Below are 12,530 nucleotides of genomic sequence, written 5' to 3'. Positions count from 1 at the left end.
TAATATTAAAAATTTGAATTTACAGCACTCAAACATCACATGTTATTCTTTTTTCCCAGTCCGAGATGCAACAATCAACGCGGCTTCGAAATGTAGAAACGACTCTCCTCTCCACTTGAAATAAGCATCTTTTGCCGCAAACCTGTCGTCTCTGTGCCTAGCAAGAATACGGTTGTACTCGGTGCACAATTTTATAACATGGTGCACCCTTTAAGAAACATGGGATGGTTCATAATTTTGGCGTGGCTTCTTGTACTTACCAACAAAAGGACCCAGTGAAACGTTAATCCAAAATATATGATCGTACTGCTGTTCTTTGGGTAGATCTTTCACAATGTAATAATTTTTATCCATTCGGTCTCTTCCTCAACTTGTTTTAATCTTTCTCTTTGATGGAATTGTTCTTGACCTCGCTTCTTAGCCTTGATTTCCTCTTCCTCCTCCTTCGTTGCCACTAACGATGGTTTAATTTTTTTGGGTTGTTTGTTCCTTTTTTGTATTTCTTTTTCCATTGTTGCAATTGATGTAGTTGTTCGCTTGCATCTTCGAAGTATGTTGTCGATTGATGATGAACTTGCCATTGAAAAGGTTTTTCATTCTGATTTTTTACTCAATAATAACTGAGAGGGGTTATCCTCCTTATATATATTAGAGTTCCAACGGCTCTAATTTTTGAAAATACGGCCGTTGAGGTTTCGTATCAATGATGCACTACAATCGGTTGCTAACGATACACGTATTTCCTCCGAATAAGACATTCAGTAGCGAACTTAAATTTTTATCTACCGATTAGGTTGGTATTTCTAAACACGACTATATTATTCGGAGGATAATTTTTTTTGTAAAGTTCCGAATGTACGATGGCCCAAAAATCAGAATTTGGGAAAAACTGATACTTTTCAAATTTTGAACTTGCAATAATCGGAAGTCAACTCAGTTACCCAAACTTCCGAATATGGGTTGTCTAACCTTCTATATTGGCCCTTGTAAAGTCCCGAATGTACAACACAAATCATTGTCATTTATCTGCTCTTCTTTACTTTACGACCGTGACTACCTCCCAGTCCTGCACGACCACGGGTTTGAGCACCTTCAGTTGGAGCACCTTCAGCGCTCGATGAAGCTCGAGTTCTTTTACCCGTCTTTGATACTTCCACCTTGGACGGATGCCTCTTCGTGACTTTCTCCCCAAACTGGGCAGCATAATCTTCGTTATCCATATTATCAACTAGGTCTCTAGCCTCTTTGATCTTCTCAGCTGGCATGGGATCTCCGCTCTTCAGGCATGCAGTTAACATTTTGGAAACACGCTTGAACCTATTCACCTGTTTTTTTATACGTAATGACATAACATCAAACGGTAATTACCTAAGATTTATAGGAATAATATAAAATGAACAAAAATATAAGAACACGCACCAGTCTATCATAACCAGCTGGTTTGTCTTTGATGATACAATTATAACTTGAACCCGCCGCAGTAGTGTTGGATTTGATTTCACGGATAACCAAAGGATGTGATACGTTGTTATACCAACTCATATAGTCTGGAGAATTTTCATCACCTCGGGTGGTTCGTGTACCAGTGTCGATAATGAAGTCATTCCTCTTATCCCAGTTATCAAGAACAGTAGGTGGGCATGTGTGAACAATCGTGAGATTGTCACCACTAGAAGAGCACAATTCCAACTCCAATTTGTAGTATTCCCCCATTTTCTCCACAGGTCGATGTTGTATATACCCGTGTTGTCGCATCACCATAGAGGGGTTATACATCACATATCCTGTGGGGTGCCACAATGGTCCAAAATAAAGGGACAAGTCCGACCGAACATTTATATGCCCACTGGCTCGATCTTCCTTGTATGGATCAAAGCATACGTCCGAGGCCTTCAATTGGTGCAAAATCTCCCTCATGCGAATCAAATGCTGCTCTTTTGTCCTAGAACGGTTGTCTTCAAATATATACTTTGTTCCTCTAGGAGTACCTTTGCACCACCCCGAGTTCTCTCCGGCCAACTTCAGGATAGGGAAGTGGTCATAGATCCATGCCTATATACATAAGAAACAAAGTTTTAGTAAATAGATTGTGTATATTCGGTAGTAATTTCCAAACATTATTTCCGATTATATATAATCGGAAATAAAACTAAGTACCTATCCACCGAATAACCAACATTCGGAAATAGATATGGATCATTTCCTAACGAATATGCGTCATTTGGAGTTCAGTAACCTATAGTTTTTCTGGCCTGTATATTCGGTTCTAATATCAAAATAATATTTCCGATTATATATAATCGGAAGACAAAATAAGTACCTAGACACCGAATAACCAACATTCGTAAAAAGAGATGGATCATTTCCTACCGAATATGCGTCATTTGGAGTTCAGTAACCTATAATACTTTGGCCTATATATTCGGCAGTAACTCCCCAAGACTAAACTCTGATTCTAAACAATCGGAAGTAAAACTAAGTAACATGTTCCCGAATATGCATAGTTTGGAGTTATGAATATGCATCATATGTATTGTCTACCGAATAACTATAGAGTTAAAGAAAAAACCTGCAATAGAGCCACGTTCCCGGAAACTTGGCAGGTTCCTAGCCTCGAAGCCTTTCTCAACTCTTCCATCAAGAATGCTAGGCATGCCGTGGCCCAAGAATAGTCACCGACTTCATGGAGAGGATCCAAAAGTTGTATAAGGTTGGCGTCGATCCGGTTGCCAGAAGTATTGGGGAATATGACACATCCCAATACACAAAGGAGATATGCGGTGGCAGCGTGGTTCACTTGCTCATCAGTTAACGTTCCATTCTTTTTCTTCTCCAAGGTGCCCCGGAACATACTCATCAAAGCTGTAATGTTGATCTGTCTTGTTCTGTAACTTGCATGCCTCCTAAACTCTGCTGTTGTTGTCTCTTCATCCCAACCTAAGCACTTTTTAGTTAGAGCATAAAGTTGTGCCCAACTTAACTGCTTTGTGTAGTTAAACTTCACAGTTGTGCCTTGGTCGGGAAGGTTAAGAATCTGCACAACATCATCCGGGGTAATCGTCATCTCCCCAAACGGCATATGGAAAGTATCAGTCTCAGGATACATTCTCTCCATGAACGCCGATATGGCCACACGATCATGTTCCAACAATGAATTCTCGGCGGCATTAGCTAACCCCGAGTTGGCAACAATTGACTTGAACCTTTCACATTCACCGGATAAAGGCTACGCAAGCATTTTTGTTGGTGCGGCGGTAGGTTTGAGTAGACGGACCGCATCTTGATGATCCTATTAAAGTACATAAAAAATCCTTAATACAAATATTACGATATAACACATAGACAATACATTAATAAAAAAATAGTAATTTTATTACCTCGGTTTCGTATATTTCTCTGGCCCATGAGTCTTTGTATCCAAATAGCAATTTTCCTCCATCCGCCGGTAGCCCAAGGATTGTGCCTGCTGGAATACCCTTCTTCTTCAAGTGCTGAGGGACAAGATGTGATGCTTTCTTAGCAATATCCTTCTTTACATCATCTTTTCCTTTTTTGGCTTTTTGGGTACCACTTGGTTGTCCTTCTTCTTCTACTCTTGGCACTGGATCAACTGGTTCAATTTCATGGTGGGGTGTAACTTATGGAGCAGTTGGTTCTGCACTTTGTTGAGCGGCTTGTTCAACACTTGGTTGCACCCCTTGTTCACTGCCTTGTTGTTCTACACTTTTTTCAGCACTTGGTTGCACTCCTTGTTGACTTCTTTGTTCTTGTAAGCTTTGTTGAGCACTTGAATTATCTTTGGCACTCCTTTCCCTCCTAGCACTAGCTGTCACTTTCTTCCTCCTTTCTCGACTTTGTCTAAACAACAAAGAAAGGAACAATATTTACAAAACATACAATCGGAAGACAAAGTATGGAAATATAACCCGGATGTACACATTCGGACGTAAGAAGACACATATTGTTCCCGAATACAAAACAATCGAAAGCTAACTAAACATATTTACAACCGAATATGCATCAATTGGAGTTCATAAGCTCTAAATTTTCATCCTACACAATCGGAAGACAAAGTACACAACTATAACCCGAATGAACAAATTCGGAAGTAAGAAGACACATATTTTTCCCGAATAAAAAACAATCGGAATATAACTAAACATGTTTACAACCGAATATTCATCAACTGGAGTTCAGAAACTCTAAAATTTTATCCTACACAATCGGAGGTATAAAACATTATATTGTCTTCCGAATAAATACTGGCCCCAAAATGGGATTTTTCCTATATCAGAAATTTTGAGATTTTTACTTCCGAATACTGTGTGTTTACTTAAATATATTCGGGAGCCAAAAAATTCATTAAACTACCGATTATTACCAGTTTGTATCCAGGAAGATATGGCCAACAATATTCGGCCGATAACCATCAAATATTTCTCCCGAATACTGTCGATGTTCTTGAGAAATGAAGAACACGACTACATTCGGAAGTAAATAAGCATGAATATCGCCCGAATCTGGATAAATAACCGAAAACCCTAGAATTTTTTTTTTCTCGATTCGTCGAATTAAGAAATAAACCCCAAAAATGATAGATTCTTACCTAATTGGGGCCATTTGAAGTTGACGAAGTGTTTGACTATCGGAATCGCCACCACCGACTACATCGACGGGTACTTCTTCTTCGCGTTCTTCTTCATTTGCAGCAACAATTTCTTTATTTCTTGCTAAAATCCCAATCTTTGGATCGATACCCCGAGCAACGTTTTTGGTTCTAGGTTTATGGGTTTCATTTCCCTTATCCATTGTTTTATAAACGAATCGACGATGTTTTGGTTTTACGATTCGCGATGATGTTTCGGTTGAACACAAGAACGAAGGAAAGTTTTTTTTTCTTCCACAATCGGAAGATAATATGAAACTGGAAGAAGAAGAGTTGAAATGAGTAGAATTTTTTTTGATTTGGTTTTTATACAGTTTTACTAGAAGGACATTTATGTAATTTCAATATCATATACAATACCCCTTAACTAGAGTCTTTGGATGGATATAAATTGATAGCCCCTAAATTCTTTCGTGTGGCTCCTAAAAACGCGAGGATTATTCCGATCATCCATTATCCATCTAAGTTTTACAGAAGTGATGACATTTAGAGCCAATTTTAATTCACTCAAAAAAGACTAAAACAAACAAATGGGTCTAGCATCTAGATGAGATAGCTAGCACCTGAAATTTACTAACCTAAAAACATAAGATCCAATTGCATTACAATACAAACTCATTGATTGAAACAACACACGCTACAAAAATCTTGAAACAAATACAATCTAGATGAACAGAGGAAGTCTAATCATATAGACCTAGAAGAACAAACACAAACCTCCATGACATGAGATGCTCTGTTCACATTTTTGTGATCAGAAGACCCAAACCAATCAGGTCAATATATGCGAATACACCAACCAAAATCAATCAAAATATAGCAAAAAAATAATTAAGTTACTGTAAATTTTTTGTATAGTCTTCATCTCTCTCACTGTTTATCCACCTCTCGTGTCTCCATCTTCCCCCTCTTAAAATCACATGGGGAACCGCGTGACTCTGGGTCCCCAATTTTTTTTTTTGAAAAGCCCTTAATTTTCATTTTTCCCCTCTAAAATATTTGGCTTGGCTAATATTTTCTTCCTTGGCGAGATTGGGGTACACTCAAATTAATTGGAGTATACCCAATTTTAAAGAGACTCTTTTTGAGGGTTTTAGGAGGAGTTCTGGTGGGTAAGTTACAAAACTACCCTTACCCATTAATAATCTTAATTACTTAAATCAACTTTTATTCTCTTCATTTCATCTTGTTATTCTCTTCTTCTCCTCCCCACCATACCGACCCCCACCACCACCACCATCAAAAAACTCGACGATTAACTCATCGAAATCGTCGATTCGAAAACTACGATTAATCTGCAAAAATGGATCCGCCAAGACGTAAAGCTACTCGTATGAAAGACGTTAATCGAAAACCCAATGAGTATAATCCTGGAATTGCAAGTTTGGTTGCTAAGAAAGTGAAGAAAAAAACGGTTGAAGAAGGAGAAATTGAACCCGCTCAAAACGAAGAAATGGTGCGATTAAGAAAGTAAGGGCCTACTTAAACTCACTCTAGTACATCGATTTGATGTTTGCATGTTAAATTAGGGCAGAAAAATCGAAAATGTGAATTGGAAGTTGCGACGCCGGCAAGGTACTATGTTATCGACTTTGCCGGCTCTTCATAGTTAGGGTTTGGTCGGCAAGATCTTAGGTTGAAGAACTTGTCGGCTGTTTAATATCTGTAACTGCTACTAGCAGGGCCGACAGGTTATTCAAATGTAGACCTTGCCGGCGGCAGTTTTTAATGAAGCTGGCATGTCATCAGTTTTTACCCGGCCGACCCCTTGTTTTGAATACTTGGTTCCTGATGCCTAGAACTTATAAAACCTAAAAGGTATTTATATAAGACCATGCCGGCTGTTAGTTGGACGACAGTGTATGGGTAATGGACCTTGCCGACCTGTAATATGAAAAATTCATGTTCTACTGTGTTCATATTTGTCATCAACCGGCAGGCTATTTTGATGAGTATAGCCGGCACGTATGTTTTAGTCGACCCTTCCGGCCATTGTTACGCCAGATTGGTTAAACCTGTCGACCCTGCCGACCTGTAAATTTTTTCTTTAATTGTTCTTGTTTAGGTTGGAAAAGGCAAAGAAGAAAGCTCTGAAAGCTCTTAGTCCTCCTTCAAGACCTCCTCGTCTTGGTGAAAAACTCTTTGACTTCAACACATTGAGGGGCATACGTTGTGCCGGGAAAAACTCTTGTTTTATGTGATCCATGTTGTTTTATCTTCCAATGAAACACCACTAACAAATGTAAGTTTGTTTTTGTAGCAAGAAGTCGTGAAAGCGCGCTACTTGGAGGTAAAGGGGGAAGCATTCGCGTTCGATGCAAGCTATCACTTCTTGGCCGAAAGAATCCCGGAGGATAACCCGGACTACTTGGATGCGGTATCGTCTTCGTCGGAGGAAGATTGATGGTTTTAGAAGTTTTTGTGTAGGTTTTGTGGGTATACCTCTATGTAAGCCCTCACGAGACTATAACTCGTCCACTAGGGTCGCCTAGGGGTTCAAAGGCTTGATACACATGCTAAGTGCATTCGTCTTTATGTTTCAATCAATGTAGTAACCAAAATTGCATGAATAAAGTGAATTACATCTACCCATATTCTGTTTTCTGTTTGGTATAAGTACATGTCGGCAAGGTTATAAATTCTTATCATGCCGGCTAAAAGGTCAGCCGGCAGTGTTATAAATTATGTGCATGCCGACTTTACGATAGCCGGCATGGTAGGAAATATTTACATGCCGACCATAAGATTGTTTCCCAAGATAGTCGGCGTGTTCTTCATCCGAGGACCATGCCGGCCGAATACTGGTCGGCAGCTTATTCAAATTGGCACTGCCGGCCGAAAACTGGTCGGCAGCTTATTCAACGTGGACCTTGCCGATCGAAGACCGATCGACACCTTATTCAAACCCTTACCTTGCCGGCCTTGTGCATTTTCAAAACCAAACTTTTGATCGAAATCGAACTCATAAGACAGATGAAAAGTTTAATCTACTGAATTCATAATTTCAAATTTTTAATCTAAATTCAATTAATTAATCTAATCAGAATTTTAGTGGTAATTAACCAAAAACATTAACCATTTAAAAAATATAAGGTTAATGGTTTGTTTGGTTTTACTTCATAATAACCAGATTTTATTTTATTGGGTACACCCCAAGTAGTTTGAGTATTCCCCGATCTCGCCATGTTTTCTTCTCTCGGTGACTTTTCTTATTTTAGCTAGTAAACTGAAAAAACCTCTTGCTCCAACTTACTAATCCAATGGACAAAAACACCCTTGCAGCTGATAGTCAAAGCAGTGAAAGAAATGTAGATCCAAAGCATGCATAGCTTACTGATGCTAAAAAGAGGTTCAAAATCTTGATAAAGACAGCAAATATTTAGGAGGTTGATGTTGAACTAATTTTCTATATTTATATAGGAAAAAATTGGTTGAGTGAGTTTAATAAAAAGTTTATAATTAGAATTACGTTGTGACTACAATATTAAATGGTTGAGTTAATGAATCTCATTGAATTCTTCCCATCTGATATTAAATACACACATGAAAACCCCACCGGACTCCCTCCCTCCCTCCACATTACTTTCCTCTCTCTCTCTCTCTCTTTAAATTCTGTATCTGACCTCCATTAAATTTCCCCACAAAGCAAGGTCTAGTTTCTCTCCATCAAAAAACACCATTGAAATTCAATAATAACCAGTTCATTAACCAAGACAACTACCACTATTCATATTCATTTCAGCAAGGAAGATGGTGATGAAACTACCATCGCTGTTCAAGAATAGAGATTCGAGTACCACTACGACTGCAACAACTACATCTGGTTCTACATATTCAACTACATCTTCATCTGCTACTACTGCTTATTCATGGCAATGGCCATCTTGCAAACACCCAAAAACAAATTCATTTAGAGGTAAAGGAGCTGATGACATATTCAAAACAGTAAACTCTGTTTATTTTGATGCAAGTTCGACAGGAGCTGGTCATGATAATAACACACTCGAGGCGTGGTTTACTAACTCGTCCGAGTCAGGAAGCTTCTCGACTATATCAGAAGATCATCATCATAATGGAGAAGAATCATTTGAAATGGTAATTCGTGGATTAAGATCGGAGAGATTATTTTTTGAACCTAGTACTGATACTAACTCGATATTAAAAGAATCTGAGAAGATTAGTGTTACTAATGATGAAGATTTAAGATTTAAAGAGAGTGTGGTAATGGCAATGGATTCTGAAGACCCGTATGTTGATTTCAGAACATCCATGGAAGAAATGGTTGAAGCTCACGGATTAAAAGATTGGGATTGCTTAGAAGAGTTATTAAGCTGGTATTTAAAAGTCAATGGGAAGAAGAATCATGGGTATATTGTTAGTGCTTTTGTTGATTTACTTGTTAGCATTGCTGCTAAATCTTCTAACGATAAGTCAAAGAACAAATCCGTTTCGTCACCTACTTGTTCTTCATCGTCTTCTGATGAAACTTCTTGTTCCGGTGGAACTTCACTATCTCCTTCTTTTTCTTCATTGTTATTACAAGATCCAGATGAAGATAGCAGTAGTGTTAGTGTTACCATTGATGATGATCAGCATAAGACTAGTAAGTTATCTTGTTCAGAGATTTCAGAGATTTGATCATGTTTGACTTCCATTGTATCATTCTTATTAATTTTAGTGTGTATATTCTCTTATCAATCTTCTCATCCTCTCTAGCACTGTCTATCTCTTTTTCCCTCTTTCTAACACGGTACACGTGCGAGTGTACTGCACATTTGTCTCTAACTCAGATTAACAGTTGCCAATTCAGGCATAAAGGTTGAGAAGAAGAACACGCATGGTTTTAGAAACAGAGCAAAACCAGAATCGACTCGTCCGATTCACATCTTGAATCGGGGTTCATTTGTTTTCAGTTTTTAACCGTTGATTTTAAAGTATCAGAAATTTGAATATACTAAATTTGTCTCATCTATCGTGAAAACCAAAATCCGATGGTTAATAACCACATGTGGTGGATCAAATAAGAAGAGTGGGACCAACCTGTATAAAATCTCATTACCGAAAGTTGTATAGATCATGTGAGATAGATGCGGGGCAGACGTAATGTCAATGTGGTACGTGTTCGCGTAGGTGTTAAAAGTGTTGTGTAATAATTAGTTGTGTGTACCTTTGTTAAAATCTTACGTAAAATACTTGGTACGTACGTAAGGAGGGTGGTGGTTTGAAAGTGACAATGCAGAATGTGCCCACGTAACGGCAACCTTTCTGTTAATAAATGCGACAGGTGAAATCAGTCCTCGTCTCACTCTTGGATCTTGGTTTTGGAGGTGGGTACGTACTAGTTGGTTTTCTCATGTTTTTTCACTACAATGTACTCAAGTGACATCAAAGAACAGATATTCTTGATAAAATCAGTGAAATCACAATCAGTATCCAGCTAGATGAACAAAATTTAATTACATCACATGCGATAGTAAGATAAGATGGTTCCATTTAGACTATAGAAACGGATGGTTAGAGATAGTTTTGCATAAGACACCTGGACCGTGATAAAACTGTGGTCCTATAAACTGCCGCTGTATATCTTTTTTCATTTTAAACATAATCCGTAAATTAGTCTGACAGGGTCGGGTGGTCCTCATCATTATCCCCTAATATCCTCCGTCGTTGTATTTCCCCCTACTTGCAGTTTTGGATTTTTTTTGGATTCCCGCAGGGGATAGAGAGGAATAGAAACCACCAAAACAATTTTTATTTAAACTGGCGTTTTTAATCCTTTGTTCCGTACCAGCGTATTATAATAATAATTAGATGGCCTATTTGGTTTTAAATTTTGTTCCATAAATAGATGATTTATTTCAACAATCAAGAAATATTTCTAAAAATATCTTTTTAATTGATTATTTTTCTATAAATAATATGTATAATTTGGTAGTCATGTTTATATTCGTTAAGTAGTTGTTTTAAAATGTTTAAGAGATAAATCGTTTCTAAATTTTATTAATTATTGTCCATAAATATATAATTGTAAAAAATAATTAAATATACTCCACTTTTTTTCTTGCCTTAAAATTTGTGCAAACTACAACTAAGTCATTTTATTAGAGACAGAAGAAGTAATAGTTAGCAAGTTTTCTTTTCTTTAAATGTTTGGTCACGGATTACACGCTACGTTCGTGAAATTGTGGTCAAGTGGCAATAGGGGATGCCACGAGTCATGCTGGATTGAATAGCGATGGAACCGATCGTATGCTGCTAAGTGGTGATTATTGAATGTAATCATGTTATGTCTCTCTTCTGCATGAAAGTTTGGCGGCCATCGACGAGGAAAATGTTAATTAAACCCATGATAATATTAAATGTTATACTCACTTAGTCAAAATAAATTGCGATTGTCAACGCCTTTCGCGGCTCAACGTTTATCTTCACGTGGTCAGATCATGGCCTTATATGGGTGCTCCGCTCCGTGAGATCTTATCTGTGCAATGAAGCTTCTTCTATTACTTGTGGCGGGAATCCGTGGAATCTATCGTTTCTCTTCAAAACAATTAAAAGTGTTGAAATTGGTGAGAAGCTATCAAATATGATCTTAATTGGGATTACAATTCTTTGGATTTTTGCATCATTATAAAATATATCAGTGAATACGTCACTGGCAGAAGAGTTCTACGGTGTTTATCTTCTTAATTAATTTGTTCCTCGATCATAAATACGCTATATATATAATTGTAGTGAAGTGATGCAGTGGTGGTATAATTGTAGTGAAGTGATGCAGTGGTGGTGAGTGGGAGTTGTTTTTCTCGATCACTAAAAAATGATGGGGGATTAGCAAGGGTGCCCGTAATTCTTGCGGTTGATACTCACTAAGATGATATCAAAACCTCTTGAGCATATAATATGGAACCTTAAACTTAAACTAGCACTAATTAACAATAGGGGAGTTCTGGAATTACCGATTGTAGTCTTTCCATATGGGATTCTCAATTTTTGTGGTTTATAAAAATGTATCTATATATGAAAAGAAATAAACTAAACAAGGAAACCCACAAATTGGGACCGACAAACTCTTCTTCTTGGAAAAGGAATTTGATCGGAGCTTGTGGCCAGTTTGTGTTTGTTTCATTTGGTGACTGAATCCAACTCGCAGCCAATTTGAGTTTAGGCTGTTTTCCTATCCCTTCGGGATTGATATCGAGTTTAGGTTTGTTTATTTTTGCTGAAAAAAATTGATACCGAGCTTAGGTTTGTTTTCCTTTTCGAAAAAAAATCAAAGAAGATTAATCAGGCTCTTTTAAGCTCTTTTAAGTAAATGTTTTGGAGATTTTCCACCGAAGAAGATGTTCTATGGAGAAAGATTGTTGCTGAGAAGTATGGTGCAGGGGATGTAAGTTGGCAAGCTAAAACTCCTAATTGTACTTATGACAGGTCTGTTTGGAAAGCAATTATGAATTGTAATCAATTTTTTCTCAAACATGTCAGATTCAAGATTAATTCTTGGTAAAACTTCAAGATTTTGGGAGGATTTTTGGTTGTATGATACACCAATCAAAAACTGTTATCCAAATTTATATCTTGTTTCAAGATCAAAAAATATGAGAATAGCTGATTTTGGTGTGCCTATTGTTGATGGTGTCAGTTGGAATTTAAATGTTCCTAGAAGACTTCTGGGTGCAGCTGCTATTGAACACTCCATTCTTACCTCAGATCTCAGTAACTTCACTTTCACTTCTGGCTTTGATGATGAACTGCAATGGTCTTTATGTTCTAAAAAAGTTTTTACTGTTAAGTCTCTTTATGATTTTCTTACAGTGATTGATTCAAATCAAGAAGATGGTGCAATATTTTCCTTCATCTGGAAGCAGAA

The 12,530-nt window shown here is 37.6% G+C and overlaps 1 protein-coding gene across 1 annotated transcript; it reads left to right on the top strand.

Moving 5' to 3' along the window:
• The first annotated feature begins 8,177 nt into the window (after positions 1-8,177).
• On the top strand, positions 8,178-9,360 carry LOC113313456 (transcription repressor OFP13-like). The gene has a single exon (XM_026562228.1). The coding sequence runs from the start codon at positions 8,417-8,419 to the stop codon at positions 9,302-9,304; it is 888 nt and encodes a 295-aa protein (XP_026418013.1). The 5' UTR covers positions 8,178-8,416; the 3' UTR covers positions 9,305-9,360.
• The last annotated feature ends 3,170 nt before the right edge of the window (positions 9,361-12,530 follow it).

Source organism: Papaver somniferum, chromosome 9 (assembly GCF_003573695.1).
Source record: "Papaver somniferum cultivar HN1 chromosome 9, ASM357369v1, whole genome shotgun sequence".
In the NCBI taxonomy this organism is placed as follows: domain Eukaryota; kingdom Viridiplantae; phylum Streptophyta; class Magnoliopsida; order Ranunculales; family Papaveraceae; genus Papaver; species Papaver somniferum.
The sequence above is the reverse complement of the archived record's forward strand: the minus strand, read 5'-3'. Positions and strand labels throughout refer to the sequence as shown.